Below are 27,081 nucleotides of genomic sequence, written 5' to 3'. Positions count from 1 at the left end.
AGCTGAGGACAAGGTATGAAAGCAGAGCCAAAGGGAGCAGTGTTCCATGTTCAGTTTTTATTCTTCAGGGGTCATGCGGCGGGCCTGCACCAGTGCTGAGTTGGCCGTGTAGTGGATGGCTGAGGGGAATGTTGGGTCCTGAGGTCAAATGATTCAGAAGACCTTCAGAACTCTCCAGCTGCCAATCTCACTGCTCCCCTGGTGCCCTGTGCTACCTAGCTGGCCACATACTTCTAGGACCTGCCTTTCCCCAGAGAGGGGGGACACATTATTCGCAACCTTTTAGTATGAATTCCTTTGTTGCGCCCTGAGTGCGTGAGAGAAACAAGAAAGACGGCGCAAAATGCTGCAAGTGAGAGGAGAAAAGACGGGAGAAATCCCAGGGGAGAAACATCTCTCCGCCACACATTGTTTTCCTTAGGGGCTCCCTTGTTAACCTGATTTACTGCTAAATCCCAGCATAGGTTCTCGAACCTTTCTGAACCAATGAAAGTGACAGTGCAGGAGTCAGAACAATCCATCACAACAGCCCTCTTCCTCTCTGAGTCTCACTAGCGGCTGCGGCCTTGAAAGGTCAGGCCCACACCAGTTTTCCTGAGACCGCAGCCCCCTCCCCGACCCCCCAGGTCCCTGTGCAGTAGCCTTTCAGCCTAAGAGCAGCGCGGTAGATAGAGTGTCATTTTGGTGACATCAAAGCACTATGGTCTTTCTTCCACTCAAGACATGTGTCTGTCCCTTTCTCTCTGAACTTGGCCCTAATTGATAAAGTCCCTTCTGTGTCTCTTAGGTGAAGCCAGATGAGAGTGGGGACGGTGAACAGGCAGGGCTGGAGTTAAACCTTAGCAAGCTCCCCCACAATGTTCTGTGAGCAGACTTCCCAGGAAGGTTTCCTCTAGCTAGCTGTTTGTGCTGATTTAGCAGGAGGGGTCTCAGTGTTCGGCAGGAACAAAGATCACTGATATTCTCATTGGGTTTATCAGAAGCAACAATGAACTCTTTTTATGTTGAAAATAGAGATTTTAAAATTATTCATAATCCATGCTTCTTCTCCCAACACATCCTCATCCCCATGGGGTCCTTTCATTAATTAGCTATGCAAGTCTTTACACTAAAATTTAGCTACATATTAGTCTTGTGTTTTTATTGGTAGGATGTCTTGATTTTCATCCCTGTATAAATGTGAAAATAAAGAAAGAAAACTTCATTTAAGGGGTACCCAGCTGACTCAGTCAGCAGAGCATGCGGCTCTTGATCCCAGGCTTGTGAGTTCGAGCCCCACATTGCATGTAGAGATTACTTAAAAATAAGATCTTAAAAAAAAGGGAGGGGGGCGCCTGGGTGGCTCAGTCATTAAGCATCTGCCTTTGGCTCAGGTCATGGTCCCAGGGTCCTGGGATCAAGCCCTTCTCAGCAGGGAGTCTGCTTCTCCCTCTCTCCCTCCCCCTGCTTGTGTTCCCTCTATGGCTGTGTTTCTCAAATAAATAAATAAAATCTTAAAAAAAAGAGAAAGAGAGAAAACAATTTAAAATGGAGTCAGGAAGTCCAAAAGGGAGAGCTTTCTCACACTACCACTTGCCGTAGGAAGCATACCTTGCATTCCCAAACAGGGAGCTTACTTTATATACCCCAGCAGGAGGAAGGAAGAATTTCTCCTTGCCCAACAACAGCATAGCCAGTGAGAAATTGCCAACTTCAACCAAGGAGAAGCCACGTGAGTCCCTCCCAACTTCCTCCTTTTCCCTATAAATAAATTGCAAACTCCTCTCTCCTGTTCTCCAGACTTGCCTATCGTTCACCATAGTTTGCTTGTCCTGAATTGCAATTCCTCTGTTATTGCGGAAAACTCATTTTGCTGATAAAATAACTGGCTCTTTTGTTCTTCTAAGGTCAACATAAACACAATATAAACTTATATTTAAATACATTTTGTCTATGTTTCAAAAAAGAGTATATAAAAATTTATGAACGCATGAGGTCTGATTCCATTGGTGAGAAAAAAGTGCATTTTGAATTGAAGTCTTTTCAGAATCATTGGGCCATTCCAGAAATTAAGTGGTTTGATAAGTCCAATTAATACAAAATATGAAGTGAAGATTAATGTTTATGGAGCTCCTACCATGTGCCAGGTGGTATGCTATGGATTTACATCCCTCCACTTAATCTTCATAACACTGTGAGCTATATATATATCCTATCTTTATCCTACAGATAAGAAAACTGAGATTTGGAGAGGGCACACAAATCAAGCCTGCCTGACCCTAAAGCCTGAGCTTTCTATTAAACCATATGGATAGTAGAGCAAAAAGGAATCTTGGGGATGTTCTAGGATAGTGGTTTTCCAAAGTGTAAGATGGGTACCAGAGGGGGTGGGACATGGGACATTACATTCAAAATGCAATAAATGCCATAGTGAGGAAGTCAGTTTCTTTTCAAAGCTCTTGTAAGTAATCCTGGTAACTCAGTTCTATGTTGCTAACAGTTGCTCATCTTATCTATCAAAGAAAGAGCAGGTCTCAGAATCACAGATTTTAAAGACAATATTTAGCAAAGTTGTAAGCCTATGTTTATTTTTCATTGTAATTATTTTCATAGATAATTTCTAGCTATGGCAAATGATGCTGTTTCCATGCTAGTAGCCATGTAGAGTTTTATTTTGAAAATAAGTGTATCTGGATTTTAAGTAAGCCTATTTAAATAAACTATTATTATAAAACATAGTTCAGTGGCATATACATGTGGTAAAAATCATGAAGATGTTATAGGAAATGCAGACTTTGGGGGCACAGATCTGGAGATTCTAGACCAAAAATCACATGGTACAATTGAAGAAATGCACACCTAGAGAGATGCAGTTAAGTGTCCTTGACCTACAAGTTTCCTGAATTGCTGAAACATGATCATCTACCTCTTGAAACATGCCATGATCTTCCCACCAGCAGGTCAATTTCCATTGTTGTTCTCCTTGTTTTTCCTGGTGGGGCATCAGATATCTCTGACTAGTAAATACAAATTAGAACTAAAGAAACTAGAAATTGTTTCCTTCCAGAGCAGTCGTTTTTATGAAATCACTTTAGTTTATTTAGATATTTCCACGCATAGCTGTCAGCAAATTCAAGTATAAAGTGTAGTTGTTACAATAAAAAGGCCATTTGTTGGTGGGAGAGCAGGTGGACTCTAAAAAATTTAACAAATTAAACAGTTTTCCAACACTAGTTCTTGAAAGCATAACTATCAGAACAATCTTTTTTTTAACTTGTGATTCAACACTTATATACATATAACACCTAGTGCTCATTAATAACAAGTGTCCTCCTTAACACCCACCACCCATTTATCCCATCCCCCACTCACCTCCCTCCATCAACCCTCAGCTTGTCAGAACAATCTTTTTAAAGGGTTTTGATGTAACTCACCAAGTATGTATCTGGCAATTTATTGCTTTTAGTAGCTAGAGGTGATAATGTGGACTCTTTCCGACATAACATGCCTGTATTTTTCATTCAGCTACAGGAGACCCACAAGATACCCCAGTGTTCTGCTCTATTGTAAAGGACATGGTGTTATTTATTAACCGATGTACCTCCTGTGGCTGCTATTTAGGGCTGTCAGATGTACCATCTTCTGGTGTATATGAGTCCAACACTGAATTTCATAAAACAAGATTTATTTTTTGTTAGTACTGGGTTCCCCCAGTACAGTACTTCTGGAAAATGAATGGTTTTAATCTGTTATTTATTTTTATTTGATCTGCAGAGATGCCACAAAAATTCACCAGCCCACTAACATCAGCAGTAGCATGGTTAGGAAAAGAATGGGGCAATCCTGGGCAAGGTAAGCATCTATCATTAGCCTTTTGTTATGCTTTCACAATCTACTTCCATAGAGGCAACCACTACCTTTGGGCATCTGATTCCCAGGCTCTTTCAGTCCCTTCTCCTATTTTGCCCCTTCGCCCCAGAGGTGCTGATGTACAGCGAGAGGCGCTATCGTGCATGGGCTCTACAGCCAGTTTACCTACGTTTGAATCCGTGTCTCTTCCTTTCTTTGGTATCTATGGAATAAAAGTCAAACTTGTTCAGGGATGTTCATAATCTGGCCTCAGCCTGCCTTTCCAAGCCCTCTGCTACTTTTCCTTAAATAGAACTTTCCATTTCAGCCAAAATAATCTACTGTGATTTCCTTCCTGCACCTACACAATACATTGGTTTCTTTTCTAACACTGAATTGTTAGTTTTCTCCTTCTCTTTGTAGAAGTGTTAGAAATTTCATTAAAATTCCCTATAGAATTTACAAAATTCCATACAGTGAGACATCCTCATGAGGGAAACCATGTAGACCTGATCTCAACAAGGTGGAGGTGCTGACTGAAGGACTTACGGCTTTCTGGAGAATCCACGAACAACTAAAATGGGTTTATTTGATACTACCAAGCCAACTCAAGACAGAATAGCAACTAATTAGTTCACCGCCAAAAACGTGCAAACAAGATTTACTTTTTCTAGACTGCCAGCCTTTTCAGCCCACTTACAAATTCTTTCTCCCCTTTGTTCCTTAATTCTGTCAAGGATTCCCTCTTGTGACAGTAATTAATGTAAAAATAACTGAAGGCCCAGTTTTTAAAATAGGCCCAGAAACAATTTTGTTTACATTTACAAATGTTTTATTGACTCATGATTAAAGTTGTTGGAAAAGTAAATCCATTTTGTTTTTATATTAAAGAGCCCAACTGTTCATTTTATGGAATTTATGTATAAGTACTCTTGCCATTGGTGAGTAGCAAAGCACTTTTATATTAATCCATTTCCTTCTGTGATGTCCTAATCCACAGCAGGCTACCATTTTTCCAGTGATACAATTCACTTCTGACTCAAAGTCACTTGCATATAAATGATTCAACCAGTATCTATTTATATGGATTTCAGTGCTAGTGAGATACACGTTTCTGCCACGTAAGATGGAGATTTTCCCAAAGATTTCTACTAATTTAGATGGTAACCTTCAATGGGTCAGTATCTAGAACTACAGGTCCATATACCTAAAAAATGAGAAATACATTATTTCAGAAGGATCACCAACCAAAATCCTTATTCTTTCAGATTTCTGGCTTCCCAAGTTAAATGCCTGATCCCTGGGTGGGTTATTCTCAGCTCAGTTCTGAGTGGGACTGAACACAGAACCTCTTTACCAATGAGGAGTTAAGGCAGCCCATCAAGTTCTTTAAAAACAAAACTTCCAGCCTATTTCATCTTCCCAAATTACATAGTCTACAGGGGTTACTAAGCCAAGTGTTAACTATAATGTTTTGTCTATAAGAACTTTATATTTATTCTTATATATTAGTTTGCTATTGCTGCTATAACGAAGAACCACAGACTGGTTGGCTTAATCAAATCAACAGCTTTATTTTTTCACGTTTCTGGAGGTCAGAAGTCCAAGATCAATGTTTTTTGAGGTTTTCTTCTGAGCCCTCTCTCCTTGGCTTGCAGACGGCTGCCCTGGGCTCCTTCAGTCTTTCCTCCATGCTTGTGCATCCTTCAGGTCTGCGTGTCCTAATTTCCTCTTATATGGATAGCAGTCAGTTTGGATTAGGACTCACCCTAAAGGACTCATTTTAATTTAATCACCTTTTTAAAGGCTCTCCAAATATACTCACATTCCAAAGTACTGGAGTTAGGGCTTCAACATACGGATTTTGGGAAAAGAGAATCAGCCCCTTAACAGTTTCCTAACAAAAGAGAGCCAAACCGGACGCCTGGGTGGCTCAGCTGGCTAAGCGTCTACCTTTGGCTCAGGTCATGATCCCAGGGTCCTGGGATCGAGCCCCGCATCGGGGCTCCTTGCTCAGTGGGAAGTCTGTTTCTCCCTCTACCCCTCCCCACCATCTGTGCTCTCTCTCTGCTGTCTCACTCTCTCAAATAAATAAAATCTTAAAAAAAAAAAAAAAAAGCCAAACTATCATTTACGATGTCTTAAAAGATTTTGGCTCTATCTTTGGGAAAGGTGTTAAATTAGCTTCGTCAGTATATGAATGAAACTCCTATAGATCACATGAGGTAAAAGAGTCCACATGCAAAGTTTGCCTGGAAATCAGACATTTGTTCATGGGCACCTAGTTTGCTCTATCCTAGTTTTATGCATAATTCTTAAATAGCCCTTCACTCTTGACCCAATGGCATGTGTGTGCAAAAATAAGCATTTATTGTGTTTCAGGTCTTGGACAAAGTATTTTCCACACACAGTCTGTTTAGTAGGGATGAATTTCCCCAACTTCCAGAGAAGGACACTGGATCTCAGTAGTAACTTGCCCCAAATTGTTGAGCCAGAACCAGAGCCCAGCTACTCAGCAGTGTGGTCTCCTGTGTTTTTCTCTGGTGAGACCAGGCGAACTGCAATTCCACTTCTGGGAACATACCAAAAGGTATCAAAAGCAGGCACTTGAACGGATATTTATATACCAATATTAAAAGCAGCATTATTCACAATAGCCAAAAGACCCCAAATATTCATTGGGTGAATGGATCAATGTGGTAAATACATGCTATGGAGTATTATTCAGCTCTAAAAAGGAATGAAATTCTGATACATGTTATAATATGGATGAATCCTGAAGACATGTTAAGTGAAAAAAGGCACTAAAGGACAAATACTGTATGATTCTACTTATATGAGTTACCTAGAACAGTAAAATTCATAGAAACAAAGGAGAAAAATGTTTACCTAGAAAAATGGGCTGAAGGAAGAGAGTGGGGAGTCACTGTTTATTGGATGATGAAAAAGTTCTAGATAGTAGTGATGGCAGCACAACAGTGTGAATGTTCTTATTGTTACTGATCTGTACGACTTAAAAACGGTTAAAATGGTAAATTTTATGTTGTGTCTATTTTACAATAAAAAATGTGGCTAGTGTGAGGAATTGAATTTTTAAGTACAATTAATTTAAATATGTTTAAAAACCAATATTTGATTCAGTTATTAGAAAACGTTTAAATATGCTTGAAACATGTATGAAGTTTTGTAATCTCCCACTATGTAAAGAATCTCTTACTTGAAGTAAAGAAAAATAAAATCTCACACATATTTGAAATGCCAACTTTGTTTTCAAGCCTGGGGCAACGTTAATACAGCTATCTCCTTTCACTATCAGGAGAAAACTATCACATTTTACACCTAAGCCTAATTTTACATTGTAAATTATATAGCCTTTAAATACCTTCATTCTACATACCTGCAGAAACACAAGTTGTGTTCACAAAGCATATATTAAATCAAAAGTACATGCCAATACCACCAAAATGGTTTTATTTTTTGTCACTGACAACATGCATAACACAGCCAATTGTATCACTACAGTTTGTTTTGATTTTGTTAAACAGTACTGAAGTATGCATTAAAAATATGTTTACATTTAAATTTAACACTTAAAGAAGTTCTCTTTAAGGCGTTAAACATAACGCCTTCTCAATATATTTTCCTGCTTTGTATCAAACATAAATAACTTAATCTATAAAATCATAAATAAAACTATTAACTCTTGTGGCCTAAGAGTATATACCAACTTTGGAGCTTGACAAAAATGTTGTCTTTATGATTTTATGGGTAACAACATGCAGGACTTGCAGTGATTACTATCAAATAAATGACTTATCACAAGTCGTTATTGTCTCCCAACCGAGTCTGCCAATAATACACCTTCCAGTGTCCTTGGTAAAGATGCTAGGTGCTTACGAAGTCAAAATAATCAAGACTAGATTTTACACAGAAGGTTGTCACTTAATTACTAAGCCTTACTTTGAAGAACAAAAATGCTGCTAAAGAGTAAATACTTGTATTATCATTTAAATGGAAGCTAATAAAATCATATTAAAATCCTATCACTCTTGGGAAAAATATTCCATTCAGATTTTGCTACAGGAACGGAATTAACACTATCCTACGTTTTCTAAAATTTAGTTTGAACCATCACTTTGATTAGTTAAAACTTTCAGGGAAAAAATAATGACACACAAAGTGACCTTGGAAAGGAATACTTATAATTCCTGATACAGAACACTTGATTATTTAGTTTTTGTTTAATGACTGGAAATCTTTAGTCCTTCAGAAAACACCGTATTTGTTGACAGATACTTCCTATTTAGAGATTTATTAGGTAACCAAACTATTTTTACATAATAAAATTAAAGCATTTTGCATGTTGGAAGTATTTCATTATGCACTATTTTTTAGGCCATTTATAGAGTATAAAACTTAGAAAAATATTGTCAATAGTTTCATTAAATTTAAATGACTCAAATGACAATACTTAGCACTATCATTACTTTTAAAATCTAAGTTTCTAAGTTTTATTTTTCGATCAATACAAAAATGATCTGGTTCATACTGTTAACTGCCAGAAAAACTTTCATGTTTAAAAAACTAAATACTCTTTGTTAAAGAAGAGCAGGTTAAAACAAATGGTTTCTGTGCTCTTATAAAAAAGATTCTATGTTGTAATTCTAAATCAAAATTCACAAATGGTGGCTGAAATTCTGTCAACTTTTAGCCCAATACAACACAAATTCACGGTTATTTTGCATAAACAATTCAAAATTAAATTTTATAATGGAAATGTCAACAAGTCATAACTACTACATTACTTCTGATGGGTTCCACTATACTTCAACCAGGCACAGCAGATGTGCACATCTGATAGACAGACTGCTTAGAAAATTAAAGCTATCAGCTATAAATAAGGAATACATAAATATGAACACAGCAATGCCAATGCATTAGAGCTGTTAAAAAAAAGATGTGATGTAAACACATCTGATAGTTCTCTCTGTAAGCCATTTTCCACTGATTTATAAAGCTATGGTTTTATAATTCTTTTAAAAGGGAAAATGTTTCTACACTGCTGCATGCAGTAATTTCATTATACATTCTTGACTACATAGCAATCTTCAAATCCTCTTGAAGAGCTTGACATATCTCATCAGAATTTCTCCAGAAAGTCAGCTTGTCGTATTTTCAGCAGCCTAGAACAAGAAAGTAAGTTTCATTATAATAAAACCACAAAAAAAGAGACACCATAGAGATATATTTGTCAATACTGCATTGTCATTAACAAACAATTCCTCCTCCACATATCCTGAACCACTTTTATCAGGATAATGCAGTGGGGTTTTTACTTTTTGCAGTACATTAGGACTATTTCTTGAACTGACCGCTAGGCTAACAGTGGAAAATTGTTAAATCATCTTAAATAATACAGTTAAGGTAAAAATATACTGCTACTTGAAAAACTGACCCAACAGACCTTATCCACATACTGTACCCACCTTATCCAGTCTTTATTGGTTTGTCTGTTTCTGCATGTTTCATTATAGTATGAAAAGGGGATTATGAATGAAAAAGACCTTTCTGTTAGAAAGCAGAGGAAAAAAAGGGCAAAAGGGAATAATGAACACATGGCTAATCCTGCCTCACCTATACCACCAACTATTATACTTTCCCTGATTATTCTGCAGAAATTTCCATGCATCATATAAGTCATCAGTAAATGATTTTGAGACATTTCTTTTTCCTTTTTAAAGATTTATTTATTTATTTTAGAGAGAAAGAGGGTGAGTGTGCACACATGCGCTCAGGGAGGGGCAGAGGGAGAGAATCAGGCTCCTTGCTTAGCTTAGTTAGCTTAGTGCAGAGCCAGATGGAGGCTTGACCTCACAACACTGAGATCATGACCTGAGCTGAAATCAAGAGTCAGATGCTTAACTGACTGGGCCACCCAGGTGCCCCTTGATAACATATTTCTAAAAGATAAGGATTTAAATAATTTCTTAATGCCAAATATGAATATGATGATTTTAACTAAGTTTAATTTTAGAAACACACAGTAAACTTTTAAATCATTTACGTTTCAACTTCTTAACTAAAACCTGCTTTTAAGTTTAGTCTAAGTTCAGAGGCCTTTCACGAAAATCCCTTAACATGCTGGGAAAATTGTAGTTAACTCAATCTGAAACATTCTCTTTGCAATCAGCAGAACCTACCTTGTTTGTCCATATAGCTGGCTATTCTAATTAGCCTTTCATTTCTTTGAGTTTATTATTCACAAGGATTAGAAACTAGTTTGAAAAAAATCTCCCTTGTTCTAAAAGATTTCTTATGGGCGCCTGGGTGGCTCAGTTGGTTAAGCGACTGCCTTCGGCTCAGGTCATGATCCTGGAGTCCCGGGATCGAGTCCCACATCGGGCTCCCTGCTCAGCAGGGAGTCTGCTTCTCCCTCTGACCCTCTTCCCTCTCGTGCTCTCTCTCAGTCTCTCTCAAATAAATAAATAAAAATCTTTAAAAAAAAAAAAAATAAAATAAAAAATAAAAGATTTCTTATTTATTTCTACCCTTAAAGGTTCTTACATTAGCTTTAGGTGCATACCTTTAGGCACTCTGTCTTCTTCCTAACCCCATTCTCAGCATCATTTACTTCAAGGAACACTTGAAATAATATAAACAATTTTAGAATTTGTAAAAAATTAAAGTACCTTAACTGTAATGCAATTTGTCTAGTCCCATTCCATTTTTATACTAATTTTTGAGGTTCTCTTCCAAGAAAAAGACAATGGAACAAGTTTTTTCACCTAAATTAAGCAAGCCAACAATCTTGTATAGCATTCCTGTTATATGAATATAGTACTACTCTGTTTGAAAGGACAGCAATGGCATCCTAAAGAGCTCCAGTTACCAGACTGCCATTAGAAGACTCCAAAATTTCATAAGCATTGGCCCTGGGAAAAACCAACTTTAGCAGCCTTGTCTTCCACACTTTGGTGTAAGTTTATTTCCTCCTTCAGGAGGATGGGTGGGGAAATAAGACTTATTGAATCCTTTATTTCTACAGCTCCAATGTCCTCATGCCATACAAAACCTTCCTACAGTGAGGAGACACATCACTCCCAAGGTATTAGTGATCATACAGGACAGCTGCAAGAGAAAGGGCAAGGCTTATTAGTGCAAAGTGCATCAATAATAATCCAATTCGAGGCACCTTGGTACTAAAGTAGAAGATACAGGAAGTAGCTTTGCCCAGAATTTCTGAAATCACAATATGTAAATGATTGCTTATAATTAGCCCTGAAGAGGCAATACTAAAGTTCAGTGCTTGGTAGAATCACTCATAAAAATAAAGTCTATTTTACTTGTAAATGCATTCATTAAAAGGTATGGAAACTGAAAAAAAAAACACAAAACTTTTTAAAAACCGTGCCTTAATTAACAGTCCTACTTATGCTGTGGGAGATAAAAAAACGTGACACATCTACTGATGCGAAGAAACTGACCTGTGTGACACACAACCAACTACTTTTACTGTAAATGATTTAAATATACGAATCTGTGAGAAAGTAAAAACAATTAATGAAAAATTGTTGCAATTGTCTACATAGTTAACTAAAGAACAAAAGGAAAAACTGGATGTTTGTAGACCAACAGCTCCTTGCAACATTTCAGGATGTCTTTGATTTATATTTTACACATTCTAAAATAGAGGTAAGTATCATAGAAGGAAATTCTAATCACTAGGATCTCTAGGTAAAGGCAGTAAAACATAACAGGAACAGGTTTTCCTTACTCTATTATTAGTTCTGAAAGAAACAGACAAAAAATAAGAAAGAAATTAAGTAGCAGCAACCACCCAAAAAGGAGAAAACCACCATATGCTTTAAAAGTCTGTAAAGCATGGCAACCAGGTATGGCTCACAGTGCAGCTCAGAGCTAACCAGCTCCCAATCCCAACCCAACAGCAGCAGGTAAGAGAGTAAGTAGACTTTATAATCTAAAGAGAAGCAACCTGTGAAAGGTTGTTCTTTAATCCATAAAGTTAAATGTAATATTTTTATTTTTAAAGTGGCATGCTACTATCTAGAATGGTGTTCACCAAATATTGCTGATTACCTCTTGGGTGGTTCTGAATGATTTGTTTCCTTCTTTGTATTTTGATATTTAAATATTTTAAAATTATGAGCATTTCTTAATAAAAATTACATACAGATTTCAAAAATTCCTTTAAAGAAAAAAGTTCTAATTAACATTTTTCTTCTTTGCTAGACACTTTTCAGGATTCTCCTCTCCGCCTAGTTTTAATGAGAAACTGGCATACTGGTTATTGTTTATGGAGAAATATGTTTTAAGAGGCTGTGTGTGTGTGTGTGTGTCTGATCTTCCATTCAAAGGGCAATGCTTTCTGATTTTGTTTATCTTAAATATGGATTTTGCCTCTTATATCTCACTATGGTCCACTATTCTCACTATGGAATAACCAGCATGGTCAAAGCTAAAAAAGCAATTCTATCCTAATACCTTGGGTTTATTTTGCCTAAGAAAGTGCTATGCCAAACACTTGTCAGTTCCTCTTGTACCCCGTGGACTAGGTTATTTGTCTCTGGTTCCTTTATGGCACTCAAACTGCATTACAGTATGAAACCTTCATGCTCTTTCGCCTCCCTATTCTGTGTCAAATTCCAACATAAACAACAAAAATTCACACAGTTGTGGATGATGTTTATTAAATAAATTCTCTTCCACTAGAATTTCAGAAATTTACTGATCAAAGACTATGATACTGCATTTTATTTTTAACAGCAGGGTTATGAGAGAATACTAAACCAGGGAATGTTCCCATGCTACAGTCCATTAACTCACTTCTAATCACATTTCACCCTTTCTCAAAAAGCAGGCTCAGATATTTTTTAGAACTTATTGTAGTTGAAAACTTAGTAGGTAACAACTCTGAAGTCAGAGTCCAAGTTCAAATCTCAGCTCAACTACTTCTCAATAAGTCCTTGGGAGAAGCTGGCCACCATAAGCTTCAGTTTCCTTAGCAGTAAACTACTAACAGCAGTACCAGTACACATGACTGCTGTGACTCAAAGTACTCATAAACATTAGTTATTCTTACGGTATTATTTTGTTATTTTTCTTTCTGTCATATGAAAGCACAGTTGTGAGTTTAAAAAGAAAGTCTGAATAGTTTTTTTAAAGATTTAAACATCTGACTAAAAGAAATTAGTAACTTACATGCACATTTAACAAAGGGTTCACATTCAGAATATTTATTTAAGACTACCAATACAAAAGGAAAAAGACACCCCAGAAAAAAAAAATGGGCAAACTACTTGAAAAGGAAATGGCCAAAAAAACATGTAAAAACACATTCAACCTCATTGGTTCTAGGAGAAATGCAAATAAAACCACATAAGAAACCCATACACACCCACCAAAATGACTAAAATTAAAAACACAATAAGTATTGGCATATATGTGGAGCAAGGAAGGGAAACTCGTATGCTGCTCATGGAAACAGAAACACAACTACTTTAGAAAAGTTTGGCATTATCTATTCAAGTTGAAGATAAACATATCCTAAAAACCAAGCAACGTGACTTGTAGATATACACCACCCAAAAGAAATGCATGCACATATGCATCATGAGACATGCACAACTAGGCTCATAGCAGCATACTCCTAATAGCCCCACGCTGGAAGCAATCAAATATCCATTCACAGTAGAAAGAATAACTGAATAGTAGTCTATCTGTGCAACAAAGCATGATTATTTCAGTGAATAGGACTGTATTACAGCTACACACAACATAAATGAACCTCCGGGGTGCCTGGGTTCTGCATGTAGAATCTGCTTGACATTCTCTTTCTCCCTCTTCCTCTGTCCCTCCTCCTGCTCCTGCATGCAGTTGCAGGCACTCTTACTCTCACTCAAATAAAGTCTTTTTTTTTTTTTTAAATATTTTATTTATTTGACAGCAGAGAGAGAGATAGCGAGAGCAGGAACACAAGCAGGGGGAGTGGAAGAAGGCGAAGCAGGCTTCCTGCTGAGCAGGGAGCCTGATGCGGGGCTCGATTCCAGGACCCTGGGATCATGACCTGAGCCGAAGGCAGACGCTTAACGACTGAGCCACCCAGGCGCCCCTCAAATAAACTCAAACAAACAAACAAACGAACCTCACAATTCTGCTCCTAAATGGAATCTAAAAATAAAAAATGAATAAACAAAAAGCAGAATCAGACCTATAAAAAGAGAAAAAAACTGATGATTTGCAGAGAGGGGGATGGACAAAATGGGTAAAGGGGAGAGGGAGAGATAGGCTTCCTTCCTTAGGCTGTGACTTATTCATTCTGTAACTGGAATAAAAGTCACAGCATAAGCAACAGTCAGTAATATTTTAATAGTGATGTCATGGGACAGACGGCAGCAAATCTGTTGGGGCAGCTGGTGGCTCAGTCAGTTAAGCGTCTGCCTTCAGCTCAGGTCATGATCTCAGGGTCCTGGGATTGAGCCCTGTGTCAGGCTCCCTGCTCAGTGGGGAGCCTGCTTTTCCCTCTACCCCTCCTCTCGCTGGCTCTCTCTAATAAATAAATAAAAATCTTAAAAACGGGGCGCCTGGGTGGCTCAGTCGTTGGGCGTCTGCCTTCAGCTCAGGTCATGATCCGGGGGTCCTGGGATCGAGCTCCGCATCGGGCTCCCTGCTCGGCCGAGAGCCTGCTTCTCCCACTCCCCCTGCTTGTGTTCCCTCTCTGTCTCTCTCGCTGTCAAATAAATAAATAAAAAATCTTAAAAAAAAAAAGTATAAACCTGTCAAGTCACTAAGTTGTACACCTGAAACTGATATAACACTCGTGTGTCAACTATACTCAAAAAAACAAAAAACACCCTCTCAAACATAATGTTAACATGAAGAACCTAGTAAAGACTGCTGTAAGATTCCAGTTTATATCACATTCAAAAATTTTACAAAATTAAACTGCAGTGTTTGAAGACCCATGTTTAGTCAGTAAAACTGTTAAAAATAAGAAAGCTTCTACCATAAAAATCAGGACAGTAGTTACTGGAAGGGGGAGCAGGAGCGGTTAGTGATAGGGGAGCTCAAGGGAACTCGTAGGGCTCAAGCAATGAGAATTGTACAGATATTCTCTTTATGATAAATTTTTGCTCTGGAAATATCTTCTGTTTACCTTTTTGTGTTTAAAGTTTTAAAAAATCTCAGAAACAACCCAAATCACTGGAATTTACTAGAGACTGACTAAATTTGAGATGGGTAAATTACATGTATTATATAGTTTTGTTTTCTCAAAGAAAGAAAAAAGCTAGAGAAAAGTCACTTTGTTCTTGGACAAGTTTTCAGAGGGACTAACTTGAATATCGGTATCTGTGGTGAGTTACTGTTATATAAACATGGAAATAAAATCACCCAAGATTTTAAACCACTACAGAAGTCAGAAAGGGAATATACCTTTCCTGTTCCCAATGTGAGCAACTAAAAGTGGCGAGTTTGTATTTGAAAAAAGGTGGCCCTTGGGCCCATAGTGGCAGTGCAGCCAACTGGCCTCGGCAATCCCTTCCTCTCAGAGCTGCTGTTTGTCATTCTTCCCTTCTCTTGAAGGAGAAACACATGACCGCAGCCAGGGAGGCCTAGTGGCCAGTTTCCTTCCTGCAGAATCCGGAAGTACAGAATCCCAGCCTTCCTTTATTTTGTCTGGGTCCTCTGCAGTCAAGTCCGAGATGGTGGACTACATTTATGAATCATACACCCAATCTCCTCACCAGAGCCACACTCTGGGCTTCCTCTCCAGAGCATGCTGTCTGGGTAAGGCTCAGAGTTTTCTAAATCAAGTGCTGGCTCCTTTTCGCTTACCAGTTCCTTGATTTCTCATTCCTCTTACATTTTATTATGAGTAGCAAGCAGAAATCTTGCTCCTGCACTTTCCACACTTTGCTAGGAAATTTCCTCAGCTAAATATCCAAGTTCATCACTTACAAGTTTTATTTTTCTTCCAATAATAAAACATAATTCAGCCAGGTGCTGTCACTTTGTAGCAAGGACAACCTTCCCTCCAGTGTTCAATAATATGTTCCTTATGAGATCTCACCAGAAGCCCCTTTAAAGTCCATTATTTCCAGCAACATTCTGCTCATCATGACATATGTATTCTCTAGGACAATTAAAGCTTTCTCTACTGCTCTCCTCTCCTTTCTGAGCCCTTACCAGAATTGCCTTCAATGTCTATAGTTCTACCAACACTTTCTTCAAGGAAATCTGGGCCCTATTAAGTGTGTAAAATTTTCCAACTTCTACCCATCACCCAATTCCAAAGCCACTTCATGACTTGTAGGTCTTTGTTACAACAGCACCCCACTTTCTAATAGTGAAATCTGTATTAGCTTTCTACGGCTGCCATTACCAGGTACCATAAACTGGGTGGCTTGAAACAACAGAAATTTATTTTCTCATAGTTCTAAAGGCTTGAAGACCAAAACCAAGAAGTCAGAAGGCTCTAGCAGAAGATCCTTGCCTCTCCATAGTTTCTGATGGCTGCCAACAATCCTAGGCCACCACTGCACTCTCTGCCTCCACTGTCACAAGGCAGTGTCTGTGTCTCCACATGGTGTTCTCTTGGTGTTGCTCTGTCCAAATTTCCCTTGTCTTATAAGGACATCAGTCATTAATCCATTATGATCTTATCTCAACCTGATTATACTTACGGATACACAATTTCCAAATAAGGTCACATTCCCAGGTATTGGCCTTGAACTTACCTTTTTGGGCACAGACACAATTTTACTCACAACACAAGGAAAATTCTAAACACAGCTGGAGACTACTGAGAAGAGAAAATGTGGTCCATGATAGTAGCAATTTTGTAACTGAACATATGCTACTGAGATCCCGGTTTTCAGAATTTCTGATGGTGACAAAAGCTAGTTTAATCATATTTAAGTAGGATCTTTCACATAAAGTCATTAACCATTTTCTAAACAAAAGCATCTTTCTTTAGAATGAACATACAGACCACTAACCTTTAGTGCTTCAGTGGCCTTGCGAAGTTCCTTAATAACGGACGATAAAGCTTCTGGGTTAATTCCTTGTTCACAAAGCCGAACACAAATAGACAGAGTTTCCATATCTAAGCCAGTATTCAAAATTCTTGAAATTTCCAGCAGAACTGAAAAAGACAGAGAAAACTTCAGAAACAATTACATTAAAAAATGTGTACCCAATACTGTTTTTAATTCATATAATATGCACAGTACCAAAGAACTAGCACAGCATCCCTAGATTTTGAAATTGTCATGCAATACTGTCTTGTTCTTACTTAGCCTAGAACCAGAAATACACTTATACCCTCCCTCCACGTAACTGCTTTTTATACTTTGATTTATATTCCACCACTCATTCAATATCTTAAATATATGCATCATAATCAGGATTTTTCAGAACATTTCCCCATTTTTAGTATGCTTTTACAATGTAATTTAGTCTCATGACATCCCATTTTATGAAAACACCATACATTACTTAACTACTCTACTATTTTAAGAGTTAAGTGGGTCTCATGTTTTCCCCACTGAAATAATCCTATGATAAGCATCTGTACATACTAACTTCATTTTATTTCATTAGGATAAATTCCTAAAAGTGGAACTGCTCAGTAATATACATATTTAAGGCTTTAAAAGTACTTAGAAACTTCTACAATTTGACAGGGTAATCATGTCCATTAACATCTAATAGTAAAAAAATGAAAGCCCATTTTTTAACTTTTATATAGTACTTCATTTTATTGTAGTTTATAAAAGTAGTTGACATAAGAAACACTAGCAAAGAGAAGCACAGAATATAAATACACTGGCTTCATTAAATTTTGTTTTATGGTGGTTGTTTCCCAGAGCATGTTTAGAATTTGTTAAAGTCAATGGTCAACATGTTATCTATGGCTTCCTGTATTATTTTCCCTTGGCATTACTTAGTTATTCCCCATGCAAAGATTATATAACCACCCACCAGTATTCCCTTCCATCACTTCAAAGTTTATTTCCTGCCTGCCTACAAACATTTAAATACTTAACTCCCTGGAGTTTGGGTTGAAGATAGGATCTAACTTTACCTCCCTGAAATAAGCCCATTTCCTCAATACTATTTATTGAGTGATCTCTCCTACTGCTCAATTAAGATGCCACCTTTAGGGCACCTGGGTGGCTCAGTTGGTTGGGCGACTGCCTTTGGCTCAGGTCATGATCCTGGAGTTCTGGGATCGAGTTCTGCATCGGGCTCCCTGCTCAGCAGGGAGTCTGCTTCTCCCTCTGACCCTCCCCCCTCTCATGCTCTATCTTATTCCCTCTCTCAAATAAATAAGTAAAATCTTAAAAAAAAAAAAGATGCCACCTTTATCACATAGTAAATTCCCATTTACCCATTTGTTGCATCTCTTTATCTTATGTCAGAACCACAATTTTAATTACTAACTCTTATCAACATACAGAAGGTTGAAGATTTTGTTATCTTTCCTTTTCATAACCTCTTTCGTTCTTCCAGTGAACTTAAAAATCTTGATCAAGGAGCACCTGGGTGGCTCAGTTGGTTATGCATCAGACTCTTGACTTAGGTCGGGTTATGATCTCAGGGTTGTGAGATCTAGCCCTGTGTTTCCTCGCTGGGCGTGAAGCCTTAAGATTCTCTGTCTCCTTCTCCTTCTGCCCCTCCCCCTGCCTCTTTCCCTCTCTAAAAAACTCTTGATCAATTCCAAATACAAATTCCGTTTGGATTCTGACTTGAATTGCATAAAAACTACAGTATTTTGGGATGAATGGACAAGTTAACAATATTGAGGGTTACATGAAGTCTAACTCCTTCAAAAAACTAACAGTATTCATCATGTTCATAAGATGGGCCCGAAACACCTTTTTGTACCAGACATTCATTTTCATCTCTAGAATTTCAAGGTTTTTTTTTTTTTAAACGTCTTTCGTGCCTATACTTAACTTTTTGAACACATGGAATATAGTTTTAATGTCCTTGTTTGCAAATTGAAACATCTGTGTCAGTTTCAGGTCTATTTCAACTGGCTGAATTTTTCCATCCTGGGTTGTATTTTTCAGCTTTGCGTATTTAATAACTTTTAATTAGATGCTGGACATTGTAAATTTTACCTTGTTGGTTGTTATTTTTATATTTCTATACATGTTACTTTTAAAAATATTTTTACACATGTTCTTGGGCTTTGCAATGAGATGCAGTTATCTAAAAAGTTTGATCCTTTTGAGTCTTTTAAGATTTATATAGTCAGGATCAGAGCCCTGTTTGGTGTATGGCTAATTGTTCCTCATCACTGAGGTAAGACCCTCATGAGTGCTCTACTAAATGCCTCGTGAATTATGAAGTTTTCCATTCTGGCTGGTAGATATAAGCCCTATTTTCAGCCTTCTGTGAGCACGGTGTACTGTTCCCTCTAGTTCTTTTGAATGCCTTTCCTAGCTTTGTGGGTACTTTCCTCACACACGTGCTAATCAATGCTCTGAATACTTGAGGGGGACCTTCCTACCGGTCTCCAGAATTCTCTCTAAACTCTTTCCTCTCACATATTCTGTCCTGCAAACTCTACCTGCTTTGGTCTCCCTGGACTCTAAACTCCTTTTGCTAACTTAGGGGGTCCATACTACCCCACAGTTGCATTGCGGCTGGGAACTCTCTGAAGGTACCAAGAACAGGCAACTATTGGGCTCTCTTCATTTACTGTCTCTGGGATCACTGTCCTTTACTACCCAATGTCCGTTGTTCTGTCTGGGTTTTTTTTTTTTTTTTCTTCCAGGTAGGAGGGTAAATCCAGTTTTTGTTACTCCATCTTGGCTGGAAGCTGACAGCCCTTTCTGTTTCATTTCTTCAGTTTTGATATGCCAACATACCAGTATTGCTCTTCAGTTGTATGCAGGCTGCAGTTCATGTTATCCGCTGAATTTATTTCAATAACTCTATTTTAAGATTTCAAATTCCCCCCCATTAATTGCTTGTCCTTATTTCATAGTTAAATGTTTTTTTATAAAAAATGTTTTTTTATAACCACTCATTTTGTGGCTATTGTTTCTGCCCTTACCTATCTGAAGCTATATTCTTATCTTTGGCCATTTTTGAGATTTGCGTTTCCTGTTTCTTCAAGTATAAGCAAGCACCAAAGGAGAACGGTTAAGGGTCTGCTCTCTACAGCCAAAGTACCTGAGTTCAAATTTTACCTTCATTACTTAGTAGGCAAGGTAACCTTTCTTTCTTTTTTTTTTTTAAGACTTTATTTATTGTCAGGGAGAAAAAGAGAGAGCAGCAGGCAGAGGGAGAAGCAGGCTCCTGGCTGAGCAGGGAGCCAATGCGGGACTCGATCCCAGGACACTGGGATCATGACATGAGCCAAAGGCAGACGCTTAACCGACTGAGCCATGCAGGTGTCCCGCAAGGTAACTTTTCTGCAAAATAGGGGTAATGGTACTTACTTTACAGGATCATTGTGAGAATTACAAGACACACTCAGAATGCTGTGTCCATTGGCATCTAGTGCTCAAAAAAAGAGCTATTATTACTATCTTCTCTTTTTTCAATTTTCATGTGAGTTGTTTATGTTTTTCATCTACCCGGGGTACTTAGTGATTTCTGATTGGAAGCTCATCTTCAACAGGAGATTTTTCTTGATGTCTTGAACTGGTGAAGCATCCTTGGATGGGTAGTCTCACGCTGGCCTCGGCCTTTTGGAGCAGCCCTAGTGGAAGCAGAGTGGCTCCAGAGCCAGAGGACACATGGATGATACTTCCCAATCCCTGGCCGTGGCAGATGGCACATTCCTGGCCCCCAGCTTCACTCAGGCAGGGCAGCATGCTTCATCAGGTTCCATTCCCAGTCTCTTGCTGTGGTTCCCATCTGCTCCTCTTTGGGGAAAATCTCTTTCTAACCAGCAGATTTTCCTTTCTTGTTTCTGAACATGGCTGTGCTGATGATTGCATTTTAGTATTATTTCCTGTCATTTTTATATGCTTGGAGCAGAAAGTTTTAGCCAAGTGCTCCATCATCATCAATTTTGGTAGTGAATCACCAATCTCTTTAATTTTTAGTTTTGTCTTCATAATTGCATTCAATTTGCTTTGGTATATTCTAGGTGATCAGTGCAAATATTCTAGAATATTACCTATTTTTATTTTGTAGCCAGCCACCTTAACAAATTCTACTGAAGTTTTTCAGTTAATTCTCTTGTTTTCTAGTTAGATAATCATTTTACCTACAAATAGTAATTTCATGTCCTTCCTAACAGACTTTTCCTTTTCTTATCCTGCATTATTTGCTTAAACTTTCGTATCAGTGGTTAAAAAAAAAATTGAGTGTTTCTAATTTTATTTGGAATGCTTTTAACACTAGCGTTAAGGATGACGGTAATCTCATATAGCTATCCTTGGCGTGTTAACAATGTACTGTTTTCCTTTGCTAAGACTTTAAAATTAGGGAAAAAGTGCTGTGTCTTATAAATACCTTTTCATCAAACACTGAAATAACCAGGCAGCTTTTTCCCTTTGACATAGTGAGAGAATACATTATATTGACAGACTATATTCATAGCTGAAGAACAGTGAGCTTGGGAAATCCCTACTTTTATAGTAGCAGTTAGCAAACTTGCTCATTATCTGGAAGTAGATGTTACCTCATCCCTCATGTTGTTCATTGTAAATACACCCCTGAGAAACAGCAGGAAGAAAGAGCAGTCAGGGTCTTGCTTTCTTGGCCTACTGAGCAAGAATGTACAGGTATGCTCAGGGCTCACAGGCTGCATCTCCCAACAGTGACACTGCATGACTTCTGACACTAGACTTAAAAAGGTAATATAGCTTCCTCCTGGCTCTCTCTTGAGGCACTCGCCCTTGCAACCCAGCCACCAAGTGGGAAGAAACCCACATGTTCCAGACAATAGCCCCTGCTGCAGGCCTAGCTAACAGGCAGTGTCAACTAGAAGATGTGTGAGTGAGGAAGCTTTGGGATGACTCCAGATTCAGCACTAACTGCTATGCATTAGAGACCCTCAATGAGAATTACCCAGATAAGCCCGGCCAACACCCAGAACTGTGAAAGACAAGTAACTGCTGTTTTATGCCAGTAAGTTTGGGATGGTTTGTTATGCAGCAGCAAATGAAAACACGTACTCTCTGACCCTACTCCAACTCTCCAACAATACCATCATCACCATCACCTGTTGCTAAAAATTCTCCTCTCCAGTTTTCTCTTCATGGTAGACCCCTATCTATTAATTCTCTGCTTATTCCTGACTTCATGCCTTAGTTCATGCTTTTCTCCTCTGCCTTTTCTCTTCTCTCCATGTAACTCCATGCTCTTTTTCAGGTCCATCTCAGGACTAATATTTCTTTCCTTTAAGCTTTCTTGTAAAATGTATGTTGATCTTTACCTCCTAACTTCATAACCCATCTATAATAAGTACTTCGGTAGTGCCTACTGTATAATTGGTCCTTAGGTGTATTTTGTGCCTACTACACTACTGCTGGAAATATAGTCGTGAAAAAGACAGATATGGTCCCAATCCTCATGGAATTACATCTATGAGACATTGATATTAAAGTAATAACTGATTCTAGTTAAAAGTGAAAGAGGGACAAGAAAAGCATACCTCCAAAACAAATTAGAAGGGCATCTTACATAGTTGTGAAAGATAGTGTTTAGGAAAGACTTGTGTGAAGAAGTGACAAGTAAGCTTACACTTCAAGGGTGAAAAGAAATCAACCTAACTAATGCAGAGGTAGGAAGAAGTGCTAAGAGAGAGTGAAAGAAACAGCTTGTGCAAAAGTTCCTGCACTAAAGAGAACTTGGTAAAGAACCTTTCATAGATCTGAAAGGTTCTTCAGGTGAAGGCAATGTAATTACAGGGGGAGCAGAGGTGTAAAATATGAGAAAAGACAGACATGAACACCCACTAAGGCTCTCTTGAAGATTTCAGAACTTTGGGAAGCTATTAAAAAACATAAAAATGGGAGTATGACAATCAAATTTTCATTTTTAAAAGACTCTGGCTGCATAATAGGGAATGGATCTTGGAAAGAGACAGAACACCCGCGGACAGGGAGTCCAGTTAAGTTACTGCCATCTTGGCACGGACAGGAGAGATCAAGACAAGTAGTTAAATCTGAGACGAAGGAAGAACTGAAAGGGCTTAGTGAAGAACAGAAGTTAGGGGAGGTAAAAGAAAGCAAGAATGATTCCTAAGTCTCTTTCTCCAATGAGTAACTAGAATGATAGCCTAGGGACCATACATTTGTTTCACGGACACTACTTTGTACACTGTGAACTCTCTTAACTCCTCCTTCTAGCCTACTACCTGATATATAATAAAGTAGCACTACACTGAAACCCTCTGGTAAGGAAGAGGTTCATTTTTATCACTATTATAAAGAACATAATTACTAGTAGTAACTGGAGGCATAAGGAAAATTTTAAAATATACGAAAATAAAGCACGAAACTATCAATACAGTATCTAAAATTTCAAAACCTTGAAAAGCAAAAGAGGCAAGTGAGTACACTGGAGGACAGAGAGAGAGATAGAAAAGACTGACATTTTAAAGAAGGAATCTGGAAGAGAATGTTGAGGATCTAAAAATGAGAGTAGGGGATACAAGAGCTTATACTAAATCAGGACCAGGATGAGTCAGGTTCCTTTCAACGTGAGCCACAAAGATAAATTACAAAGTCTACCTGCTTTTGAAGTATCATTATCAAAATGCTTTCAATTCACAACAAAAATAAAAATGTTTATAGCCTAGTTCTACAACCCTGAAATCACTCAGATCCATTAAAAAATTAAGTTACTGGGGCACCTGGGTGGCTCAGTCAGTTAAGCGTCTGCCTTCAGCTCGGGTCATGATCCCAAGGTCCTAGGATCAAGCCCGGCATCGGGCTCCCTGCTCAGCGGTGTGTCTGATTCTCCCTCTGCCACTCACCCCATTTATGCTTGTGCTCACTTGCTCTCTCTCTCTCTTCCTCTCTCTGAAATAAAATCTTAAAAAAAAAAAAAGATTAAATTACTGAGGGCTGATTCTAGTACTGATGGGAGGGAAGTAGTAAGAAGATGAGGGGAAATAATCTTGAAAGTGCATAGTCAGACTCAAACTTTTGATTCTCATGGCTAGATTTAAATACAGTGAAACCCCACATTAACAAAGTTTCAAATAATAATAATGTTATTTGGGTAGTTCAGTCCAGCCCCTTGGGCAAGCTAAAGTTTTATTTCTGGGAATGAATGTGGAGGAACGTGGGACTATAAAATGATAACATGAGGCACCTGGATGGCTCAGTTGGTTAAGCGTCTGACTTAGGCTCAGGTCATGATCTCAGGGTTGTGGGATCCAGCGAGAGAAGGGCTCCGCGCTCAGCAGGGAGTCTGCCTCTCCTCTGTGCACCATCCCGCTAATGTGTGGCTGCACATGTGCTAATAAATAAAATCTTTAAAAAAGAAATAAAATAAAATGACAACATTCAACTTCACATTATATATGACTGTCTTGGACTCCAATTATGGCATGATAGGGATTTTCTGTAAGTTCAGAATTCTAACAGACATGATAGTCCCTAGCTGCCACATTTAACTAACGGTGATTCATTGCCAACCTGGGGCCTTCCTATCTTGAGGTTTGTGCAGTAGAGGAACAGTGTTCTCTATGTCACACAGCCTCTCATTCAATTTTTTAAAAAATCTGTTATTTCTTCACTTTTTCATGTTCTTACACTCAATAATCTTCATTTTACACACACTTCTCTCAGTAAAAATCTTGATGCAACCAATACAATCAGTTCTTATTTGTAAATCATGAGTTCCACCAGAGATAAAATGGGAGTTTCCATCCAAATGGGATTCTATGGCCATATCAATAAGGAACCTAAGCACAGCTAACATAAACTGACAGAAATGAGGCCTCACACTCTCCATTCTGTTAAAAAAAAAAAAACAAAAAAAAAAACACAACAACAACAAAAAACCCACTGGCTTCCAAGCAAAGGTGTAAATCAATACAACCATCACCCACTTTTTGAAAGTTTGTCTTACTCCACTCTGCTGTTACAGAAGACCTACATTAGTAGCTATTTTTGCTTACCAAAAGAAGTCCAAGTTTTCGCTTTTATGAAAAAAGGCAAAAATGAAAATAGCGTTCAGTGTTTGTTTGCAGAAAGCCATTACAGCACGCAACCCAGCATTTAGAGTGTCACTGCCAAGCTCCTTCCCCAAGAACTACATTCAACATCTCACCATCAAGCTGCGAGAGCTTTGAACTGTGTCTGGGAGCATTTGTGCTTTATCTCTATTTATTTTATGCATCTGTTAAGACAGGTCCTAAGGCATCAGAAAAGCCTAAGAAAGGTTATTTTTTGGGTCTGAGAACACTCAAAAAAATTTTCCATATAAATCAACTGCTTCTTCACTATACACCGTTTCAGCTTTAGGAAAGGTTTCATGGGAATGCTCTGCTTTCAGATACGGGGGAAACCTGTAATGTAGTACATTAAGAAGGAATGAAAAATAGGCTGAATATGGTGTTCAGAATAAAATCTGGGGCGCCTGGGTGGCTCAGTCGGTTGAACATCCAACTCCTGATTTCAGCTCAGGTCGTATCTCAGGGTGGTGGGATGGAGCCCTGCCCCCTAAGCCTGGAGTCTGTCTGTCCCTCTCCCTCTGTTTCTCACCTCTCCTCCCCTCCCCCCGCCCCCACCTCTCAAGTAAGTAAATAAAATCTTTAAAGAATAAGATTCTATTTTTCAGAAAAACAGCAAAATAGATACTTGGTAAATAAAAAATGAGATGCAAATGTTCTAGTAATATAAGTAGGTCTTGAAAAAGAAAGCAGCAACCCTTGCAGAAAAAACAAGAAGTCTCATTAGAAGTCCCTTAAGGAGTGGCTGAATCAGTAAGTGGAGCCTACTGTGTGAAGTAGACAGGGAGACACAGTGGGGAGGCCGACACTACCGAGTGAGAATTGCAGTTATGTTTCAATAAAGACGGAGACTAATGTCAATATCCCCTGGAAAATGCAAAAAAAAAAAAAAGCAATATTTAACATCCATCAAACACATACAAATGGATGTGAACAAAATGGAGACAAAGGAGTCTGCAAGTGGGCCATACATGCAACATAACACAAAAGTAGTAACAATTATCTTTTGATTCTTCACCTTCGATATGCCTTTACCTCATCTTAAATATTCACAAGAACCTTAGGAGGAAGTGACCTCATTTTATAGAAAAAGACACAGGCTCAAAGATGTCTAAACTCACCCCCAGGAGTATCAAGTGGCAGACCCGGCATAAGAGAGAGAGGATAACTGCAAGACACTTCGTCTTCTAGCACGTGTGCGCAGGCTCGACGCCCGCGGGCCCCGAGGTACAAAACCGGTAAATACACCTACAGCCTCAGAACAACCGCGTCGCCCGCTCCAAGATGAAGTAGAGAAATTCTGAAGACAGGGGCGACCTGCTCACTGGCCGCTTATTTGAAAAACGCCTACTCCAGGGCCAGAGCCAAAGGACAGGGCGGTGACCAAACACACAAGGCCGCTCGCTGTCCGCACGAGGCTTACAGTCTTGAAGACTGTTCCCGCTCAGGACTAGGAGAAAAGGGCGCTCCGCACGCGGCGCGGCAGGGATTGCGGGGGGTGGCAGCGGCACGTGAAGCCGGCCCCACAGGAAAGGACGCCAGCCGCCAGCCGCAGCGGAGGGGCGTGGCGCGCGGGGAGCGGGAGCCCCACGGGTCCGGCGCGGGAGGCACGAGGCGCGCGCCGGACTGACGTGGGGGCTGGAACGTCGAGCGCGCGACAAACTACGCAAGAGCGAAAAGACAACTCTCAAAGGATGGGATCATCAGCACTATGGCCCTGGCGGGTCCCCTGGGAGGGCCCTCAAAGATGCCCTTTGGGGCAGGAAGTGGACCTAAAGTCCTCCTTGGCTTACCCGTCGCCTGGGGGCCTTGGCTACACGGTAAAGGGGAACAAACGGGCACTCACCGTCCATGGTCTCCCTCACCGCGTTCAGATTCGCCGCCGCTGCCGCCGCCGCCCCGGCACCGCTGCTACTCGCCATGACGGAGGCCGAGGGAGGCGGGAGAAGGGCCTGACCCGGAACTGGAGCGCCTTCCTTTCTCCTGGGCAATCACACCACGCGTCCCCCGCTCACGCCGGGCAGGCTCCGCCCCTCGCGCTCGTCGCCAGCGTGAGGCTGCGTTGATTTAAATTTGGA

At 39.2% G+C, this 27,081-nt stretch overlaps 1 protein-coding gene across 2 annotated transcripts; it reads right to left on the bottom strand.

Moving 5' to 3' along the window:
- Positions 1 to 7,285: 7,285 nt before the first annotated feature.
- MZT1 (mitotic spindle organizing protein 1) lies at positions 7,286 to 27,074 on the bottom strand. 2 transcript variants are annotated; one of them, XM_027588679.2, is made up of 4 exons: positions 26,850 to 27,074; positions 16,845 to 16,990; positions 10,412 to 10,470; positions 7,286 to 9,011 (listed from the first exon to the last, which is right to left on the bottom strand). In XM_027588679.2, exons 1-3 carry the CDS (start codon positions 26,923 to 26,925, stop codon positions 10,456 to 10,458), a joined length of 237 nt encoding a protein of 78 aa, XP_027444480.1. In that variant the 5' UTR covers positions 26,926 to 27,074; the 3' UTR covers positions 7,286 to 9,011; positions 10,412 to 10,455. The 2 variants fall into 2 exon arrangements, with proteins under 2 accessions (XP_027444480.1, XP_027444479.1); XM_027588678.2 differs by lacking the exon at positions 10,412 to 10,470 and having other exon boundaries at positions 26,850 to 27,056.
- Between the last annotated feature and the right edge of the window lie 7 nt (positions 27,075 to 27,081).

Source organism: Zalophus californianus, chromosome 3 (genome assembly GCF_009762305.2).
Source record: "Zalophus californianus isolate mZalCal1 chromosome 3, mZalCal1.pri.v2, whole genome shotgun sequence".
NCBI classification, from domain to species: Eukaryota; Metazoa; Chordata; class Mammalia; order Carnivora; family Otariidae; genus Zalophus; species Zalophus californianus.
The sequence above is the reverse complement of the archived record's forward strand: the minus strand, read 5'-3'. Positions and strand labels throughout refer to the sequence as shown.

Coding starts and splice junctions, on each gene's coding strand:
- MZT1 (XM_027588678.2), bottom strand. CDS start 26,925: ATGGCGAGTAGCAGCGGTGCCGGGGCGGCGGCGGCAGCGGCGGCGAAT. Junction 16,991..26,849: donor GGTGAGGGAGACCATGGACG/GTGAGTGCCCGT, acceptor TGTCTTTTTCAG/TTCTGCTGGAAATTTCAAGA. Junction 9,012..16,844: donor AGGCCACTGAAGCACTAAAG/GTTAGTGGTCTG, acceptor TTCTTGTTCTAG/GCTGCTGAAAATACGACAAG.